Source organism: Onychomys torridus, chromosome 2, assembly GCF_903995425.1.
Source record: "Onychomys torridus chromosome 2, mOncTor1.1, whole genome shotgun sequence".
NCBI classification, from domain to species: Eukaryota; Metazoa; Chordata; class Mammalia; order Rodentia; family Cricetidae; genus Onychomys; species Onychomys torridus.
The window spans coordinates 35,774,888-35,797,368 of NC_050444.1; the positions used below are offsets into that span (position 1 = coordinate 35,774,888).

At 44.4% G+C, this 22,481-nt stretch overlaps 1 protein-coding gene across 1 annotated transcript in view; it reads left to right on the forward strand.

The window, feature by feature from the left end:
* Window positions 1-1,394: 1,394 nt before the first annotated feature.
* The window catches only part of Lactb2 (lactamase beta 2), a 33,944-nt gene continuing 12,857 nt past the window's right edge, over window positions 1,395-22,481 (forward strand). The window contains exons 1-3 of the mRNA XM_036178449.1: window positions 1,395-1,615; window positions 11,336-11,499; window positions 14,408-14,534. Of these exons, the coding sequence (XP_036034342.1) occupies window positions 1,494-1,615; window positions 11,336-11,499; window positions 14,408-14,534 (413 nt within the window). The 5' untranslated portion in view covers window positions 1,395-1,493. The remainder of the gene's footprint in view (window positions 1,616-11,335; window positions 11,500-14,407; window positions 14,535-22,481) is intronic.

The following is a 22,481-nucleotide window of genomic DNA, read 5'->3' on the forward strand; positions in this document are numbered from 1 at the left end:
CTTCTGTTGTATACATGTTATAACTTGATGGAGATCATAGAACCTGGGCACTTTCTTGTAGGTAACTTAGAACTCAGTTTTTTAAAATGGGAAGCAATAGTTAATACTTGTCAATTGAAAAAGACTTTATTAGCCAGGTGGAGATGCCACAGACTTTTAATCCCAGCACTCAGGAGGCAGAGGTAGGAGGATGTCTGTGAGTTCAAGGCCAGCCTGGTCTACAGAGTGAGTTCTAGGACAGCCAGAGAACAGACACACAGAGAAACCCTGTCTGGAAAAGAGAGAGAGGGAGGGAGGGAGGGAGGGAGGGAGGAAGGAAGGAAGGAAGGAAGGAAGGAAGGAAGGAAGGAAGGAAGGAAGGAAGGAAGGAAGGAAGGAAGAGAAATTACAGAGAAAATAAGCCACTTTCATCTTGGATACATTTCCAACCCATTTCCCGGGGCAAGTGGTAGGATAGAAAGGAAGACAGGTAGGCTTCTCCACTCTCCACAAATGGGATCAGGCATTGACGCAAACCAAGTAGAAACAGAGGCCCAAACACAGAGCTGGGGTCTTCCAAACTCCACTTTACATTTGTAAAGTGGGGATAAATTGTGCCTGATAAAGTGTTAGGGACCACAGGGGATTTTAAGAGTTGAGGATTAATGGGGGCTGGGGAGATAGCTCAGTTGGTAAAGAGCTTACCTTGTAAACATGATGACCTGCGTTTGATCCCACAGAACCTACATAAAAAAGTGGGGCATGGGGTCACATTTTTATAATACCTGCGCTGGGGAGACTGGAGAATCTCCCGAGGCTGTGAACAGCTGGCCGATCTAGCCTAAGTGGCGACTCCAGACTGTTGAGGGGTAGATGGAAGACCTGAGGATGACACCCCAGAAGTTGTCTTCTGGCCTCCACAGGTATGCACACATTTTTTTTTTTTTTTAATTGTTGAGGATTAAAAAAGGGATGGGGGGAGGGGTCTTGGCAAGAAGCACTCAGGAGTGCTAGGTAAGCATCAGTTGCACCATTTATTATGAAAGGTAAGTTATTCTTCAATCGCACACCTTGCCACTGCCCAAAAACCCAGCCTGCCATTCCTTCCTGGGGTGGGGACTCAAGAACTACCCCCATCCCTGCCTGCCCTTTTGTCGCCCACGGATTAACTTTCCAATGAACTGACATCACTCATCGTCATGACTATGCTGGACTACTTGGGTACAAAGTCCGGAGGGACACGACGGAGCCGGCTTTCCGCTCCGCCTCTGCGGGTTGTCGCGCCCCTCCTCCTCCGGCCACTGCAGGCCACCGCCGCCGCCAACACCCTCCGGCGGCTGCCAGGCAGGCGGGGCCCGTCACGTGGCGCAGGCCCCGCCCCCGCCGCCTGCCAATCTGCTCTGGACCGCCTCCTCCCGCGGCGTCACGTGACCGCCGCCCCGCCCACCGGGCCCCGGGCGCGCTGCGCGCAGAGTGACAAGCTATCTAGTCGCCGGCGGTCGGCGGGGTTAAAGATGGCTACCGCCCTGCAGCGCATCGAGCGGCTGTCCAGCCGGGTGGTGCGCGTGTTGGGCTGTAACCCGGGTCCCATGACCCTGCAAGGCACCAACACGTACCTGGTGGGGACCGGCAGCAGGTAAACGTCCCCTTCCTCCCCGCCAGCGCGTCCCCCGAGCTCCGCGGAGATCCGAGCGTAAAGCAAAGCACAGACTTTCCGCTTCCGAATCACGGTGTGCTTGCTGCCGGGCTGCCCGCAGGTAGTCGCCGTGTTGCATTGGGATCTCCTGGAGTTAGTTCACCCGAGCCCGTGAGCGTTGGTGCACGCCTGGAATCCAGTGCTTGGAATGCAGAGGCGAGAGGGTCGCCACAAGTTCGAGGCCCTCCTGGTCTCCGTAGTCAGTTTCAGGCTTCATAGGGTCATATAGCAAGGCCCTTACCACCGTGCCCCAAAAGTTGACAGTATTTGCTTCTCTGATGTTGTTTTGCCCGGAGCCTCTCGTCGTGAAAGTTATTGACAGTGCTGAAGCCATTTCCTTACAGTAGAGGGCAGAATTTCTGTGGGTAGGAGAAAATAACTCATTTTGCTTTTCTTCTAATTGTGTATAGCAAGCATAGCTTGTTTGCATTTAAAGTCTCTACTATATTTACCCTTCTTGAGTAAAAGACATTTACAAGCAGTCGACTGTAAGGAGATGGAAGTATTCCAGATCAAGTAGGCCAAAGGTTAAGTCCCGAGTGAACACGGCCGCGGTCAAGTACAGGACCCTTAGGCTTCCTGCACACTTTAGGGGGATAGAAAATTGAGCGTCAGAGTGTCTAACCTCTAGGGTATAGTCTGATCTGGGCTGCCCTCAGCCCAGTGAGTACGGACATTCTCTTCGGTGTGTCACTTAAAACCCATTCTGAAGTCAATACCTAAGATGAAGATGGCAGATAGTCGGAATAACCCCAGAGAGTCCCTGGGAGAGTGCCCTGTTGGAGATCTTTGAATGGTCCCAATGAGTTCGACACAACCTGCTTTTCTTCGTTGGCTAAGAGATGGCTGGTTTTATGTGAAAATCGGATGAAGAAGTTGGCTTGCATGTAGAGGCTAAACTGTGTGGAAAATACACACTGTATTCTAAACGTTTGAATCACTCAGCATAACAAAACGCTTATGCTGAAAGAGACTTAGAAAAACTGAAACTAATTGAGGAAGAGCAGATTCATAGTCTTCCATTAAGCAACTTAGGTTACTAAAAATGAATGCCCAATAGAATCACTCGAGCTAGTTAAATAATAATTTTGTTTTTGAGCTGAGGACCAAACCCAGGGCCTTGTGTTTGCTAGGCAAGCGCTCTACCACTGAGCTAATCCCCAACCTAAATAATAATTTTTTTTTAAATTTATTATGTATACAGTGTTCTGCCTGTATGCCAGAAGAGGGCACCAGATCTCATTGCAGATGATTGTGAGCCACCATGTGGTTGCTGGGAATTGAACTCAGGTCCTCTGCAAGAACAGCCAGTGCTCTTAACCTCTGAGCCATCTCTCCAGCCCTAAATAATCATTTTTATGGGATATTTAAGTAATAAGTAAAGGCCAGGCGGTGGTGGTGCACACCATTAATCCCAGCACATGAGAAGCCAAGGCAGGCAGATCTCTGTGAGTTCAAGGTCAGCCTGATCGACAGAACTAGTTCCAAGACAGCTAGAGCTGTTACACAGAGAAACCCTGTCTTGAAAAAAGAGGAAAAAAGTAATAAGTAAAGCTAAAATAATTAATGTGCAGATGATGCTACTCAACTAAAGGGTGGCTGGAAACAAATATTAACTGAGTCCAAATCAGATTTGTGTCCACTGTTCCTCTTCACAGAAAGGTGTAGGGTTGTATCATTCAACTCAGTGGCGGTTTTATGTTTCTGTTTCCGCTAACCTTGGGACCCATTGGCCATTCCCTCCTTGATTTGCTAACACTGCCTCCTCTCACTGCTTTTCCCACATTCTCCACCTTCATCAGATCTTGGCATTCCTCTAAATGCAATCCTAACTTCATTTTTTCAATTTCGTTTACTTACATATTTGTGTATATGTATGCGAGCTCACAACATACCATGGCAGGAATATTGACATTGGAAGGTAATTTATAAGAGGTGATTCTTTCCCCTCACCCTGTTATCCTGAGGATCAAACTCAGGTTGTCAGAGTTGGTGGCAAGCGCCCTTACCCACTGCGCTGTCTGGCCTGCCTAAACTCTTGTGATGATTAATCATGACTGTCAACTTTACCGAATGTAGAATCACTTAGAATACAAACTTTTGGGAAGGAATTTCAAGAGAGGTTTAACTGAGGTAGCACACCCTACCCTGAACAGCAAAAACATACCATGTACTCAAGTCCTGTGCTGAATTTGAAAAAGAGAAAACAAGCAGATCACCAAGTATTCCTATAACTCTCTCTCTGCCTCTTGACTATGCACATGATATGACCAGCTGTCACTTCTGCCACCAGAGCTAGACTGGCTCTTGCCATCACATTGTCCCTTCCATAATGGCCTGTGTCCTCAAACGGAACCAAAATAAAGCCTTCCTTGGGTCGCTTTGGTTGGGCCTTGTGTCACAGCAGTGAAAAAGGTGGCTTACACACCACAATGTTTGTACACTGTCCAGACGGTCTTACCTGCTTCCTTGTGTTACCTATCATCTGCTTATTAATAACACCCAACTTTAAACAAAAGTCCAACTGCATCAGTCTCAGAGCTGGATGCATTCTGAAATCTCCTGCATTATCCGTTTTTCAAACTCCACTCATCTCTCCTATTAAAGTTAAGCCCAGGCCCTCCTGAGTTGGTGGTCCATGTTGTGGTAAACAGAACCACCATGCATTTGGTCGAACAAAATGCCTAAACCCTCACTGGCTTTCCCCCTATTCCTGGTACATATCCAAGCCACCTTGGAAATCTGTTTGTGACTACGATCAACCAGTTCGGTTCTGTGTAGACATCTGTACAGCCTGACTGGCTTCATCTTTTGTCCCTCCTCAGTCCGTTCTGCCAAATGTAACCATCTTGTTCATCTTAAATGGCTCTGGTCCAGCCTTGCTGGCCTTTGTAGTGTCCCAGATGAGGCAGATTATTTTTCCTTCCCGGCTGTGGTTTATACTTCCTTCTTTTTCTACACAGTCATCCCATTAGCATAAATTCAGCCAGGATTCGTTTCTGTACCTCCAGCACCAAGTCTTGTGCCCCAGAGGGTATAGTGAATACTTGCTGAGTCGTTGCTTACATTTTTCTCTTAATTTTTGTGTTTTTCTTATCCTTGGAGTACTGACAGCTTTAGCTCTTCATCCTCCCATGCTTTGATCAATTTATAGACATCAAAGTTCAATAAATCCCTAGTAGACCTACTTTGATATTTAATATGCACATATTGATTAAGCGTTTTCCATGGTAGTGTCACATTCTTCCTCTGTTTAAGAACCTCTGATAGCTGGAATTCTAACCTTTCCTATCAAAATTGCATATACTTTAAGGACAGGCTTTTATGGTTTGTTGTTGTTGTTTTTTCCAGACAGGGTTTCTCTGTGTAGCTTTGCACGTTTCCTGTGACTCGATTGGTAGACCAGGCTGGCCTCGAACTCACAGAGATTCACTACCTCTGCCTCCTTAGTGCTGGGGTTAAAGGCATGCGCCACCACCGCCCGATTATGTTTTTATTTTAGTGTGACTAAATGTACAGAGGGCCAAGCATTCCACAGTCTATTCCAAATGTGGAAATAAATCCGTGACTTCCTGGAGCCAGCCAGCCAGTTTCCTGCCCTCATGGGGCTCACACTGACAAAGTAGTAAAGGGTATGCAAATAGCAATGAGTAAAGCAATGCGTCACTTCAGTTACGTGAATAACTGCAGGAAACAAGGCAAGGTGGCCAGGATGCCAGCTGGAATCACGCTAACCCAAGTCAGACTCACCTCTCATCACTTCTTCCAGACTCTACAGTCTTTACTGTAGACCAGTACTCCCCTAGACATCTCAGAATGATCGACCTTCTCATTTTTTTCTAGGCCCTGTTACTTATGCCTTCTAAATGTTCTTTAAGCCATTTCAGACCACATGTGTTCACCCAATAGGACCTTATAATACTTCTGTGAGCCAGCGTGACCGTATCCAGAAGAGTTTATGGTGTCTTTCTGAAGTCCATCCACCTGTTTCCTCACTGAACATTGGCCTTGCGGTCACTGCCAGCCCCAGTGTTTAGTTTTTCATTACACTCATGTAATGCATTGGGAGAGTGTATGTTTTGTTTGTGTGTTTATGTATATGTGTGAACTCACCACCACATACACGTGGAGGTCAGAGGACAACTTGAAGGGGTCAGTTTCCCCTGACACCACGTGGGTCCCGAAGATTGAACTAACATCACCAGGCTCAGTTGCAAAAACAACCATCTTGCTCACCTGAGAGGTCAATTTTTTTAAGTTTTATTTTTAATCATAACCTAAAAGTTTAGACAAATTAATCAACACATAATTTTGATAACATATATATCATATAATGTTTAAGTCAGATTAAACATGAATCTCTTTACTTATTTTTTGTGAAAACTTTCAAAATCCATTTAGCTTTTAAGATAGGTACAATGTATGTTTGTTCTTAGAGGTCAATCTGCTATACTATATCTGCACACTATAACTGTACCAGTACAAGGCAAGTTGTTTGTATTGGCAGTAGCTATTAGAAACAAACCCATCCAATGTAGTGTAGCCATCCAGTTATTTCTTTGACCATTTGGGGGGTATGTATGCATGTTGTATATGTATATGTTCCTGTGGGTGTGTGCACATGTACATGCAAGTGCATGTGCACATAGTGAGTGTGGGGAGGCTAAAGATCCATGGCAGGTATCGCTTTCTACCTTCTTTTTTAAAACATGGCTTCTCCCAACCTGGAATCACGTTTTTGGCCCTGCTAAGTAGCCAGGGAGGCTCCATCATCCATCTGTCTCCTGGCTGGTCAGTGAGCCTGGAGATCTGAGGGTCCTCCTGTGTCACTTCTGTGGACCTCCCATCAACCCCTTCCATCTATGCCTCTTCCTCCTCCACTCCCTGACGTTGCAGGCCCAAGCCACCATATGCCTGCCTTTTTCTTGAATGCTGTGGATCCTAACTCAGGACCTCATACTTAAAAAGCAGGAATATTACCCTCTGAACTTTCCCACTCCTGTGTACTTGATCTTAATACCCTGAAGAAATACACTGAGCTAAATGTTATTTTCTTTGTTTTTGGTCCTCCACGGGACCGTTCTACCCATCATTAGAAAGTAAGCAAGGTTGTTTTATCTTCCTGCAGGAATTAAAGGCATAGCACATAGTAGGTAATCTGTAAATCGTTATAGATGACTAGTGACTGAATTATGCTTGTCAAATTAGTTGCCTAAATTAGTGAGGTGTTACTATGAAATGCCATGAGGTAAGGAGGACATGAATGACTCTTGAGGAAAATGGTACCCTAATTCTTTCATTCCAGAAAACAGAGAGGAAAGTCAGTCCTTCATCTGTTGAGGAAAGCAAACAAAAATACAAAATACAAAACAAAGCACAGCTCTAGGTGTCTTAAGTACGGAAATAAACTGGCTCGTATTGTTCCCGCATGCTTCCTACAGCCCTTTTTCCTGCCTAAGGGAAAATGTCAGATTTTAGTGTTGGGTTAGGCATCTAGAATCCAGACATTTCTTTACATTGCTTCTGTTCCTTCCTGCACCTTAGGATTATTCATTCCCCCATTTTCATCCATCCCTCTTCCTGCCTTCTTAGGGATCTTTTTCCTCTTGCCATAAAGTTCCCTCCCACTTTCTTGTCATACATGTGCATCTGGATGTGCGTGCGTGCGTGCGTGCGTGTGTGTGTGTGTGTGTGTGTGTGTGTGTGTGTGTGTGTCTTTTCCCCATTAGTGCTCCCCACTTCTCCATTACCTCTTCCTCCCCCACCTCACCCCTGGATAGCTCCCCATCTACTTCCATGCTCTATTAAAATTTTATTTAAGCCTGGCAGTGGTGGTGCACACCTTTAATCCCAGCACTTGGGAGGCAGAGGCAGGCAGATCTTTGTGAGTTCGAGGCCAGCCTGGGCTACAGAGCGAGATCCAGGAAAGGTGTAAAGCTACACAGAGAAACCCTGTCTCAAAAAAAAAATTATTTAAATCTAGATCCCACATCAGAAACCATGTTTGTTTTATGATTTTGATGCCCGGGTAATAGTGGCTCCATGGAATGAGTTTGGCTCCTCCCTTTCAGTTTGAGAAGCACTGATGTTAACTGGACTTTATAGGTTTAGTAGAATTTAGTTGGTAAATGTGTCCATTGCTAGGCTGAAATTTCTTTGTTACAGATGTATGTGAGAATATGTCTATTTCTTCTAGATAATCCATGGATTTGTTTGGTTTGGTTTAGGTTTGTATTTTGGTTTGGGCTTTTTGTTTGTTTGTTTTTTGGTTGTTTGTTTGTTTGTTTGTTTGTTTTCGTTTTGTTTTTAGTTTCAAACAAAGTATTCCTTCTAATCCTCTGGATGTTTTGGATACTATTCTACTCATGAAATCTATTCTTTTCTGTACTTTCTCGTTGAAACGCCTCCTGCCTCCCCTTTATTTAGTATCCCTTTTTGTGTTTTCTGCAGAGCTGGCTTGGTGGTCATGAACTTCCTTAGTTTATGGAGGCAGTCCTTGCCTGACTGGTTAGAGATGGCACCTCTAGAGCTTGGGATATGCAGTAGTGCCAACTTTTCTGCTTCCCCTGGAAGAGCAGTGAAAGGTAGCTGTAGATGGATTTTTCTTGAGGCTGCCGGTTCACAAATAACAACATGGAGACTTATTAATTATGAAAGCTTGGCTGATAGCTTAGGCTTCTTTCAAACTAGCTCTTATAACTTACATTAACCCATTTCTATTCATGTATATGTCTTGGCATGTAGCTTGTGGCTTTTACCTCTCCTGCGTGTCTGTTCCCTGTGGTTGGCAACTCCACCTTTCTTCCCAGAGCTCTCTGTCCGCAAGTCCCTGTGCCTCCTGCCTAGCTACTGGCCATTTAGCTTTTTATTAAACCAATCACAGTGACACATCTTCACATAGTGTAAAGGAATATTCTATAGCATTCCCCCTTTTTATCTAAAGAAAAGAAAGGTTTTAACTCTAACACAGTAAAACTATATACAATAAGAACAATTATCAGGTAAGAATTACATTTGCAACGTCCAGTCCATTTGTATTTGACAAATTTAGAGAAAATACTCCATTATCTTTTTGTACTCTGTGAAGAGGTGTTAATCTGACTGGTTTAATAAAAAGCTGAATAGCTAATAGGTAGGCAGGATTTCCGGGCAGAGGGAACTCTGGAAAGAAGGCAGCATCGCCAGCCAGACGCGGGATAACCATGATGGGCATAATAGAGATGAGGTCACGAACATGTGGAAGAATGTGGATTAAAAAGTATGGGTTAATTTAAGTTATAAGAGCTAGGTAGATATAAGCCTAAGCTAAGGCCCAGATTTCGTAATTAACACTAAGTGTCCGCATCCTCATTTTGTGAGCTGGAGGCCCAAAGGGAAGCCCCACTACATACAGGTCCTCTCCTCCATCTCAAAGTGAGGACAAGTCCCTGGGTATCTGCTGGTCCCACACAGGCAGCTCTCCAGTCTCATCTCCTCCTTCGTCTGCAGCCCTAGGGGCAGTGATGGGGCTTCCGTATTCAGTGCTCTTAAGAAGCTGGAGTCCATTATTCCTTTTGTAAAGCTAACATCTAGTTATTTCAGGACGTCTTTGTTGTCTTTCTGTTCACTGTGGCCCTCTCTTGCCTTTCCACAGTTTGAATGTCACTCTTCAGCTGTGCGTTTTCTTTTGTGGGGACACAGGAGAGTGTAATTTGTCCCTGTTTTGCCGTCTTCTTTCTATCAAAAGACCATGTCTCTGTTTCTTCTGATGATGATGATGATTATTATTATTATTGTCATTATTATTACATTTCCCCCCTTCCCTTCTCTCCCCCAGACTTTTCCATGTACCCCTCCTCACTCTCCTTCAAGTTCATGACCTCTTTCTTCACTAATTCTTACACACACACACACACACACACACTCCTAAATATAGCCTGTTCGGTTTGTATAATATACTTGTGTGCATGGTTTCAGGCTGCTTGGCACTGGACAACCAATTGATGTTTTCTTCCCTGGGGAAGACCACCTCTCTGTAGATGTAACCGTCTTGTTAAATAAGAAACACAGAGTTAAAAGCCAAGAGGTCAGAGCAATAGCTGAGAGCTGAAAACCTTACCCTTCACTGCTGTTCTGTCTTTCCTCTCTGCAAGAAAGCTACTTCCTGTGTCCTGTCTTTTATATAGACTTTCTGTTCTGCTTTATCATTGGTTGTAAACCCAGTCACATGACCTCCTCATCACTGCCTGTCTGTACAGACCTCCAGGTCTTCTATGGTTGGTATTGAGATTAAAGGCGTATGTCTCCATGCTGGCTGTATATCCTTGAACACACAGAGATCCTGCCAAGCTCTGCCTCCCAAGTGCTGGGATTAAAGGTGTGCACCACCACCACCACCACCCAGCTTCTGCTATGGCTTGCTCTGACCAAGGCAACTTTATTAATATACAAATAAAATCACATTTTACAAATAAAGTATCACCACACCTCTCCCATTCCCAGATTTCTTCACTTGCCTATAGTTCTTACGTAGGGTTGAGGCCACGTGGGCTTCCCTCCACCCAGTTTGGCACGTCTGTTGGTGTCGCCCTTGTTCATCCCACGTGGGCAGTTATGCAGGTGAGACTGTGTGGGTGTATCTTCTGATGTACTAGGAGACATAATCTCACAGCAAATTCCCAGGTCCTCTGCCTTTTATAATCTTTCTGCCCCCTCTTCCACAGTATCCCCTGAGCTTTAGGTATGGGAATGTTTTGTAGATGTATCCGTGAGGACTGGGCTCCACAACTCTGTATTTGTTTGTTTGTTTGTTTGTTTGTTTTCGAGACAGGGTTTCTCTGTGTAGTCCTGGCTGTCCTGGATCTCACTCTGTAGACCAGGCTGGCCTCGAACTCACTTAGATCTGCCTGCCTCTGCCTCCTGAGTGCTGGGATTGAAGGAGTGCGCCACCACCGCCCGGCCCACAACTCTATTTTGATTGGTTGTGGTTTTTCGTAGTGGTCTCCGTCTGTTGCAAGGAAGTTCCTTGATGGGGACTGGAGGGTGTTTATCTGTGGATATAAACCTGCTTAGCAAGAGGGAAACTATGCCTGGTCCTGGAAACCTAGCCAGCCTACTCAGTGCTAGCAAATGGTTATTGGCCAAGAATCCACAGCCTCTATTTTAGTGAGCGAGCATGATCCTAACAACAGTCTATAAATGTGTCCATTCACCCACAGAGAAGACCACATTTCTCTAAGGGTGCTGTTAAGTCAAATTCTGTGAGATGCTTGAATTTATAAACCATTTGGAAGGCAGAGTAGATAAGAGCACATATTCTGGAGTCAGAAAACCTGAGTTTGAATGCTGATTCTACCATTTTATTGCAGAGTAACACCAGGCAAATTACTTAACTTCTGAATGTAATGATGAAATACCTGTCTTAGGAATACAGTTGGAATGGCGCTGTGTTTAATTGCTATGCGAGTGCTCGAGATCACTTCTGACGGCCCTGGTTCACATTTACATTTAGCTATAATTTCTTTCTAAGAACTCCCTTATAGTAAGATTACATTAAACTGAGGTGATATGTTAAAAGCAAAAATTTATATTTGCTCAAATTTAATGCAAGTTATCTGTGTAAAAAGTATGCTAATGTGAACTCCAGGTTCCAACTGTGATTATTTTCCTTGTCGTTTGTAGGAGAATCCTCATTGACACTGGAGAGCCATCGATTCCAGAATATATCAGCTGTTTAAAGCAAGCCTTGGTTGAATTTGACACAGCAATCCAAGAAATCCTAGTGACTCATTGGCATCGTGATCATAGCGGAGGCATAGTAGATATTTGTAAAAACATCAGTAATGGTAAGCAGAAAACATTAAGCTCACTGAGGTAGGCCATCCTTGAAAAATAATTTATAATTTAAGCTTTCAACCATGCTGATATTTAATTTTTTTTAAATTGATATGACTTGAATACTGTCAATTTTAGCAGACGTGACATGTAAAGCTCTGCTTTCTTTCCAATCCTTTCTCTCTTCCTTTGCCCAGTGGTAAAGCTAAGCTTTAGTTTAGTCTCTGTGACAACCACAGTTTCACACATAGTAACTAACAACTCTTAGGCGTTTACTGTGTCTTAGGCATTGCACTAAACACTTCCCGTGGGGACTGTAAGGCTGTTGCTCTTCTTGTCTCTTCCCAGCAGATTATCTGGGCCTTACAGAACTTTAAGACAGTTGCTAAGATAGATGGAGAGCTGGGCAGCACATCAGTGTATGGATCACGTTCTCTCCCGGAAACCTATTCAGTGCTGACATCTTAGTTCCTTTATCCTGCCATCATATTCCTAGATGGAGACATTCATTAAACAGACAGTCAGGTGCCACTGTGTGTCAGTACTGTGAACAAAGCCCAGGGTGCTGTCAGGGAGCTGTCATTCTACAGCTTGACCATCCCGACTCCAAAATCCACCAGCCTGATGCCGCAGTTGACAGATGACGTCAAAATACAAACACCCTGGAGGTATCGCATAACATTACCTTTGGGATTGCTCTGAGAGAACAACAGTTTCAGGTTCCGTACAAAATAGCAAATATTTGTATAATTACCACTCGGTTGATATAAAGAAAGTAGAAGAGAAATTTGACACAACTTTTTATAGCTGCTAACAAGCTAGTGCTTTCTTGAGAGAGGTCTTGCCTGCCCTTTGGGGCGTTACTGAAGCTGCATAAGCTCTGTGCAGACGTAGGCTGGTTGGCATTGAAATGGTACCAAGATGCTTTGCGTTATCATTCCCTTATTTCTTCTCTAAATCCCGTCACTGCATTCTTATCCCCTTCAGCTGTACTGTAGTTTGCCCTGCTCCGTGTTGGTTTACTGTTTTCTTACTCTAGGGCAGATATAGTCAAGTAGTTTTCAGTGCTGGCTACCTGGTTGTTTTGTTTTGGTTTGGTTTGGTTTTTTGATTGTTTTTTTAAGCTACATGTATTTTATAGGTAATACTAAAATATATTGAATGCCATTTATTATAATTTCTTTGGCAAGACAGAGTAAATTTGAAGCAACTGATGGCAGATTTTTTTTTTTTTTTTCAAAAACCACCAGTTTAGGGCAGGAGATGTGGCTCAGTGGTTAAGTGTGTGTCCTGCCCTTCTAAAGGACCCAAGTTCGGTTCCCAGCACACACGTCAGGCAGCTCATAACCACCTGTAAGTCCAGCTCCAGAGGCTCAGATGCTGTCTCTGGCTCACATGGGCATACGTGTGGCATACATTCACACAGGCACACATAATAAAAACAAAACAAACCTTTAAATTAAAAATAATTAATATTGGCCACGCCTTTAATCGAAGTACTCTGGAGACAGAGGCAGGCAGATCTTTGAGTTCCAGGCCAGCCTGATCTACAGAGCGAGTTCCAGGACAGCCAGGGCTACACAGAGAAACCCTGTCTGCAAATAACAAACAAACAGAAACCAGACAGTAACCTTTAAATGTCGTGTCTCCCGTTTCCAGCACCGCTGCCCTAACCTTGGTATCTTCCCGACGGACTGTCGCAGCCATCCCTCCAGGTTCTGGTAGATCTTCCCCCACTGTCACCACTCACAGCTGCCATTTGACCTGCTAATACTGCCACTCTGCCATTTAAAAACCGTGCAGTGGCCCAGTGAAATTCCTCTGTCAGCTGAGCTCACCTCCTGTACAGCTTCTCTCCGCTCTTCCCAGCAGTAGTTTGCATTAGACAAGAAGGAAGCTTTGTCACACCTCCACCACACCCACCGCACCCACCGCCACTTCCATAGCTCTCCTTAGGCTGTGCTCCTACCTACAAGCTTTCCCCGTCCCTTTACCCAGCCTGCCTGTCCTGTCAATCGTGGCTCAGCTTCGGTCCATTCCCGACTCCTTTCCTGGTAGCACGTCCTTTGCCTCACTCCTGTTGCTTCTCAGGCTGAGCTCTCTTCAGGATTGCAGGAGTCCTCACTGTGGGTCCTGCTTCCATTTCCCCGACTGTCAGATTTTAACTGCTCTAGTTAGTTCACTGCACTCCCTGTCCTGGTTAAATGATTGGCACTGCAGATTGGTAAAGGATTGATTATCTTCCTATCAGCGAGGAGTTGTGTGTGTGAAATTTATCTTAAAGGTGTACCTTCTTAGCATCCGGGACCTCTTTCAGCACTGACAGCACAGACTTATTAACTACTGACATGTTAAGAGGCCACCTAGATAGAGAAAAGTGCCCACATCCCATCAGACTGTCCCCTCGTCACCTCCCTCGTGTCAAATGCTACCTGAGATTATGGAGAACCACTCTGAAGTTTGTACACAGAATAGAAATGACTAGAAAATCACAGGCTTTTATGGGACCTGCGGGGCCTGGGAGAATACAGCGCCGTGGAAACAGGTGAACTCATTTCATCTGAGAGATGCATGGCTTTAATTCTTCCTGTCTCCCTGTTGTCTTTTTTTTTTTTTTTTAGGATTTATTTATTATGTATACAATGTTCTGTTTGCATGTATCCCATGCAGGCCAGAAGAGGGCGCCAGAATTCATTACAGATGGCTGTGAGCCACCATGTGGGTGCTGGGACTTGAACTCGGGACCTCTTGAAGAACAGCCAGTGTTCTTAACCTCTGAGCCATCTCTCCAGCCCCCCTCACTGTTGTCTTAACACCAGTGTTTCATGTAGCCTTTAGTGGCTGTTGTCTGTGTGAATGTTCTCTTCAAAAGCTAAATCTTGGAGTATGACTAAATATATTTACATGTTTTATGATTAGACACTACCTATTGCATTAAAAAACTCCCACGGAATCCTCGGAGAGAAGAAATCATAGGAAATGGAGAGCAGCAATATGTCTATATAGAGAATGGAGACTTGATCAAGACTGAGGGAGCCACTCTCAGGTGAGTGAGTGTCCTTAGGAAATGAGGGGCCTGTGTGTGTCTGTGTGTGTGTTTGTCTGTGTGTGTGTGTGTGTGTGTGTGTGTGTGTGTGTGTGTGTGTGTGTCTGTGTGTCTGTGTGTCTGTGTCTGTGTCTGTGCTATAAAGAAGGATGGAGGCAAAGTTAGGTCTGTTTGCCTATGTGTGGAGAATCGTGACTCTGACGCATTTCATGCTCTCAGGGAAGAGAAAGGGCTTGGTCGCAGACCAGAAAAGGAAGAAGTTTCTTTTCACTCTATCTATTCTCTTTAAGTGCTTTTCTTTCGTTGCTTTAATTCATACCACTCTTGTACATGAATACAAATCGAGAAAACTAGGCCCAGGCATGACAGCTCATTGACATGGGAGGCTGATGCATCCATTGTACGCTACCAAGTAAGTGCGAGGTCAGCTTGGGCTATAGTGTGAGACCCTGTCTCACAAAGCACATTGATTTTGAAGTTAACATTTCCCCTTGGGTGGTTGAGGGATCTTCCTGAACCTCAGTGTAGGCTTTCCCAGTGTTCTCACTTTGAAATGAGACTCAGACCTATTGTAAATACTTTTGGGGTAGACCCATGACCCCTCGTGACCTGGCTCTGGGATAAAGCATTTCCAACTCTGATGTTTTGAAACTGAACTAATGGTCATTCTTTGTGTCCTGGAATCTGTTCTTGCCTTCAGATCTCAGAACATCCACTGTGTTCTGCAGTTGGGATATTATTCCAGGTTACCTTTAACCTTTTCACTGTTCCTCACCCTTCCCCTCCCCCGCTCCTCATCACACTGGGTTAGATTTTGCCTCAGAAGTGCTTGTCAGGGCAGCAAGATGCCCAGTGAGCCAAAACATTTGCTGTCAAGGTTGATGACCTGCGCTCAGTCCCTCGGACCTCCATGATAAAAGGAAAATAACTGAGCCCCAAAAGCTGTCCTTCCACCTCCACACACACCCTGCCCCCACCCAACCCCACATACAAATAAATAAAAGTGTAACCTTAAAAAATTCAGATGAAACGTTTGTTAGTGCTGTCCCCTCTTCGTGTCCACTGCTGCTGTCATCTCCCCGACCATCATCTCCAGGCCTCCCGTCTAGTCTCCCTGGTACCCATTTCACTTGAACCTTTGCTGATTCTCACTGACTACAAGACTGTCTCTACACTCCACAATCAAGCCCACATTTCTGGTCTTAACTCCACTACCCCACTCACAAACACCATTTACACATGTAAATCCTCATGGGCATGTTCTGTGTTCACACCTCTGTTCATGTCTCCTCTTTTTCTGAGCCATGTGTAAATCCTCGTGGGCATGTTCTGTGTTCACACCTCTGTTCATGTCTCCCCTTTCCGGAGCATTGCTGCTCGCCTCGGACTCTCTGTGGTACACTGTTGTCTGCCCAGCTCACAAGTTCCTTCGAGTAACCTTTCTCAGCAGAATTCATTGCTCCCTCCTCCAACTCTAATCAAATTCTTGTTATTTCATTAAAGCACTTAATAATTGTGTTATAGTTTGTATATGTGAGTAGGTGGCTTCTGACAATTCACAGTAGTAGTTTATGCCAGTTGCCATAGCAAGCTAACTTAGAAATATAATAGTTCAAACATTAAAAAATTTCTCAGCCATATTAAGTCCAAAAAGGTTCCTGATTTGTGAGTGGCCTTCGGGGTGTTGAGCAGGACAGTGATTTGGGCTCCTTTGATCATGTGACTCTGCACTCCTCCGTACTTGGCTTTCAAGGTCCCTACACTTAGCTCAGTACAGCGAGTACAAAAGGACACGGAGAAGATCTCATGTGGGAGGCTTCATGGGCCAAGGCTTCTGGCACATCAGCAGAGATGCAGGGACATGAACATCATGCCCAAGAGGAAGAAGAAATAGGATTGGTAGTTGGCTAGTCTTCCTCTTTCCCAGGCATATACCGGGTTGATCTGTGTGTCCTCTGTCCCTGGCACATAGAAGGCATTGAGTATTCTATGAATAGTGTCTTTAAATAGGCAAGTGGGTGTGCTGTTGACTGTGACAGGGAAAATGAAGCCATGAGGAGGGGCCACTGTACTCTTCCAAACCAGTATGCCCTCTTAGCCAAGGCACCAGTCATTTTAAAATCACTGCTGTCATTTATCTGCCAGCTAGTTTGGGGCAGGTTTCTTAAAATACTCTTGTACACACACACACACACACACACACACACACACACACACACACATGCACACAAGATGAATTCAGTACCATTGAACTTGCCAAGGGTCTAAAAGGCTCTGGTCTCAATTCCTAGTGCTGCAGGAAAACAAAATACAGAACAAATAGACAGGTGCTTGATGGATTTTCTCATGACAACAAATTTTCTATTGCTGTGAGCAAACCCGATGATGACCAAGGCCAATTTATAGAGGAAAACATGAAATTGGGCTTACAGTTCAGAGGGCTGGAGTCCGCATGGCAAAGCAAAGGTAGGGTGGCAGAGCAGCTGAGAGCTCCATCCTGATCTGCAGATGGGAACAGAACAGGCTCTACCATGTCCCCAAGCAGGTGCTTTTGTTGTTGTTTGTTTCCCAAGACAGGGTTTCTCTGTGTAGCCCTGAGCTGTCCTGGAACTTGCTCCTTAGACCAGGCTAGCCTCAAACTTAGAGATCCGTCTTCCTCTGCCTCCCAAGTGCTGGGATTAAAGATGTGCACTACCATGCCTAGCTTAAATTTTTAAAAGCCTTCATAGTTTCAGTATTTAATATTAAGGTCGTTTAATTTTTTTTTTTTTTTTTTGCAAAGGGGGAACTCACAGTTATTTCATTTTCTTTTTATTAAGAAATGCTTTTATTCATTTTACATACCAATCGCAGATCCCCCTCTTTCTTCCTCCCACCCCTTCAGCGCCCCCCACAACTCACCCCCCACTTCCCTCCTACCTGTCTATCTGTTCTGTATTTTGTTTTGGAGGACTTGAGGCTACAAAGCAGGACCCTGTCAGAAAAAGAAAGATGGAAGGGAGGGGAAGGGAGTGTGTGAGGGAGTGTGAGGGAGTGTGTGAGTGAATGAGTGAGTTTGTTTATGGATACAGATTAGATTATGAGTTGAAATTGTTTCATTTTGTGGGTAAGATTTCATTTTCTTCTCCTTTCGATGTTGTATTTGATAAATACAGGCCCTTCTGAATCCTGAGATTTCTCATTATCTGCTCTTGCTCTGTGTGTTGTGGGGGATTCCTTCTTAGCCCTCTTTTCCTGAGATTTCACAGTTAAGTGCTTTTGTGAGTTTGTAGTTCTAGGTCCTGATAAAGAGAAAACTACCTTTGTTAATGTAGACAGACTTTAATTGAAAGGGGTCCATGGAAATAGATATAGGGACCGTTACCATGGGGTCTTGCTATGGAGTAGAAGGATTGGGCTCTGTAAGGACAAATGGGGGGAGAGTTAGGATGAGTGCATGGGGGCTGTCTAAGAAGTAACCGGTCATAAGGGTTCCGGTACAGACAGCAGAGCACTTCCCCTGATCTGACTTACTCAGATTAGCTTCCTCCAGGACAGAGAGGAAAACTCAGTGTCAGGTCAGCACAGGAGAGCAGCGTCTCGGTCTTCTTAGGGCCCTTGTCAAGGTTGGAAAATAGAATCGACAGAGGCAGAATGGCAGGGACATTTTTATGAGACGCTGGAGTGTCCAGAAATAAAGACCCAGATTAACGGGGAGCACTGCCTATTCTTATGCTGTTTGATGGAGTAAGTAGTCCTAGAGAAGTGTGACTGGACTCGAGGAAACCTAGGCTTCGGGAACTGCAAGGCCCGCCTGACGGTTCAGACTCTTCTTTGGAAGAGCTCTTCTGTGTCTGAGTGTGAAGCGGGTGCCTCAGAGGAAAGTCAGGAGGTCCTTACAGGTTTGAAAACTTAGTCAAAGTAGGGAAGGCATTAGGAGGTCAGAGAAGCCCTCCTGCTTTTCCTGTTTCTCTGAGGCCCTCTGCTTGGCCCACTCAGGATGCTGGAAGTGCCATATTACAACAGAGTAGGCTTGTAAGCCCTATCATTGGAAAAAGCTCCTGGGGGCTGCAGAGATGGCTCAGTGGTTAAGAGCACCTGCTGCTCTTCCAGAGGACCCAGGTTAGGTTCCCAGCCCCTGAATGATGGCTCGGCCACCTGGAACTCAAGTTCAGGGGATCCTACATTTTCTGAACACTGTAGGCACTAGGCACACATGGTGCACATATAGATATGAAAGCACAACGCTCATTTACATAAAATAAATACACCTTCTAAAAGAAAGAATTCCTGGGAGCCTGACCAAAGTTAACCATAGAACGAAATCTTTGTCCAGCTCCAAATAGGACTTTTGTTCTAGAAATGGTTCTTGCAGTTGCTTCTGATCCATTCTCTCAGCTGTTCTTAGTTGGTTTCCCAGCACTCCAGTTCTTTCGTCAGAACCCCACTGCGCATCTGCTCCAGCCCCCCCCCCCCCCCCCCCCCCCCCCCCCCCCCCCCCCCGGTTTCCATCGTCCCTTTCCTCCTGCACCAGGGAGCTGTGTGGGGCTCCACTGTCACTCTGCCCCCTTGCTGCTCCTGCACACTAATTCTCTTTTACCCTCAGTTTCGGGGTTGTTTGGTTGGTTGGCTTTTGTCTGTCTGTTTTTTACCATCAGTTTTAAAAGGTTCTTCTTTGTAGTTGCCTCTGGATTCCTTTGCTTTTCTTACCCTCTGCATGCCGTGGATGCCATTAGCTTAGTTACTCTCTCCTGGTTCCTGGTTTTCTTCTGCTGAAAACTGACCCTGAGAACTGGGAGAACAGAGAGTTGTAGACATGACCCTCATGGTGCCTTAATCTAGTAATTTAATTTAGTCTGTTCCCAAGGTAGTAAAATAACTTAGAAAAGGCTTTTTTGAGGTCTCCGGGAAGGGTAAAGACCTCACTGACAGCATTATGTAAACTGGTGTAAAAGGGGATCTACCTGTGTTCGAGTTATCTTCATTTTCTTAGCGTATTAACTCCACTTCCATCCATGCCTGGTTTACACTTTTTCAAGATCGAGTCCTTTCTGTTCACAGGCTTAGAGCACTTGTCAAACAGCTCAAAGTAAGAATGGAACTTGAGTATTTGGAAAGTTTCTATTTTGTTTGAGGTTTGCTTGGGATTTTTAGTGTGAAGGATTGAACCCAGGGCCCCACATGTTCTACTCTCAGCTACAGCCACAGCCTGAATATTTGTTAAACAGCTCTTCAATGTTTTTTATTTTAACCACCTTCCCCTACTGTCCCCTCTTCTTCCAGATTCCTGACACCCCAAATCCTTAGCTTTCAGGGAATTCTTTGGGTGGTTTGGGTTGTTCTCATCTTCCTCTGTCTGTTTAGGCCGCAGCTTTGCTTCAACTATTAATTCCCTGTCCTTTACCTCTGACTGTAGCATCTACAGTCCTGGAGCTGTGGTCTCTCACCCATTCTTCCCATCCCCGTGGGGTAAGGAAACCAGGTGCCGTTGTACAGTCTACTGTCTTCAACCAAAACCCCACGTTGAGTCCCTCAGTATTAAATAGAAATAGCCTGTTATATTTGCCCTTCCCCCTAAATAGTTCATCATTGAGAGTTTTATTTAAAATATTTCAAGACCATAAAAATCAATGTCTAAATCAGACAGAAGAACGGTATTCTTCAGACATTTATTGCTATCTTCTGTGATTCACTCATCTAAAATGCAAAGGTTGGTAGAGCCCACCTCAAAGTAGTGTAAGGATTAAATACACAGTTCTCACAAGCTCCTGAAGTCAGTGCCCGAGACATGGAAAGCTATGGATTAAAATGAGATGCCATTAAGAACTGCATGCTGGAAACAGACCGTGGAAAAAGAGGGAGTCCTGCCTGTCAGGAGACTGAATGGTGAACAAGTAAGACAGTGTGCAGCCTATGGGGCAAGTGGAAGTCAAGACACACAAGTGGAACAGGAAATCTACCTCCCGAGGTCTAAATGTGGCTGAGAAATCAAGAGGCGCTTGGCAAAACAAACTAGTTAGACTTTTGGTTTTCTGTTGGTATAGGTATAAGTCTTAATGTGACTATAAATAAAAGCTCTTGCAATATTTATCATGACGTAAAGGTATCATAATCAGTTTTGAAGTTTAAAGGGTTTTTGTTAGCAAATATCAATTATAGACAATAATGGGTTTCATTGTCACATTTTCATTCCTGTATATAATGCATTTCATATTATTACCCTTTATTACCCTGTCCTCTCTCGCTCCCTTCCCACCTGCTGATTCTCTTCTTCCTCCCAGCTAGTCCTCCTTCTACTCCCACATCATTCTGTGTGTGTGTGTGTGTGTGTGTATGTGTGTGTGTGTGTGTTTGTGTGTGTGTACATGTGTGTACATGTGTGCACGTGCATTTCTACCAATGAATTTGGTTAGGATTACTCACAGGAGCATAGATGAGGGATTAGTTAGAGTTTGGGCAACCAAACCAGTGGCTGCCCTGCCAAAGAAAAGCACACCCCAGGTTCTGCACACCCACGCTCAGGGTTGTTGATGGGTCTTCGCCTCACTCAGAGAAAAGCACACCCCAGGTTCTGCACACCCATGCTCAGGGTTGTTGATGGGTCTTCGCCTCACTCAGAGAAAAGCACACCCCAGGTTCTGCACACCCACGCTCAGGGTTGTTGATGGGTCTTCGCCTCACTCAAAGGCCTGTTTATCCTTGTTTCTACATCACACTGTTCTAAATGTTTTTATGGTTTACACACACTCTTGACATTAATAGGTACCTCATCTTTATTTAATTAGATTTTTAATCTATTTGAGTGTTTTGCCATCATGCATGTATGTGCACTGCATACATGTTTGGTGCTGCAGAGGTCCGGAGGGGGTGTTAGACCCCCTGGAACGAGAGTTACAGATGGTTGTGAGCCACCATGTGGGTGCTGGGAACCAAACTTGGGTCCTCTGCAAGAGCAACAGTGCTCAGAACTGCTAAGCCATCTCTCCAGCCTCGACACTTGCTTAAAATATAAGTGGAAACAAATACATTTAAGAATGTTTCTCTTAAATTTTTATGTAAATATTATTAGAAACATATAGCATTATGAAATTTTATTTTTGAAATATATAGCATTGTACCAAATATTATTTAGAGCACTTAGGTATTTACCTATGAAAAGTACTTAATAATGTATAAAAATACAATAAAGTAGAAGAAAACTTCAAACACCACTTTTGTTTTTTAATTGTTAGCATAAGAAATTGAAAAGCTATGTTCTTACTAAAAGTTTTATTTCTCAATAATCTCAAATTTTTATCTTTTTATATTTTTATGTATTTCAAATTTGTTATCATCTTTTTGTGGTAGGTATTGTGTTCCCTGAAATATTGTGTGTTCCCCGAAATAAACATATCTGGGGTTAGAGAACAGACAGCCACTAGAATAGAGCCAGAAATGGTGGCTAGAAAATGGGAAGAGTAAGCCATAACAGAAGTTGGGCGGTGGTGGTACACACCTTTAATCCCAGCACTTGGGAGGCAGAGCCAGACAGATCTCTGAGTTCAAGGCCACTTTAGAAACAGCTAAGCATGGTGACCCACGCCTTTAATCCCAGGGAGTGGGGGCAGAAAGAAAAAGGTATATAAGGTGTGAGGACCAGGAACTAAAGGAAAAAGCATGTAGTTAGTTTAAGCTTTGGAGCAGCACAGTTCAGCTGAGATTCATGTGGAGGAGGACTCAGAAGCTTCCAGCCTGAGGAAACAAGATCTCCTGAGGAACTAGCAAGGTGAGATAGCTGTGGCTTGTTCTGCTTCTCTGATCTTCCAGCATTCACCCAATAACTGGCCTCGGGTTTGAGTTTTATTAATAAGAACACTTAAGATTCATGCTACATCTTTTTATTTATAAAATAAGAAAATATGTTATTAAATTTGTACTTCTGAATAAGAAATGTGATCTAGTAGTAGGGGATATTTGTCTGCAGTCAGT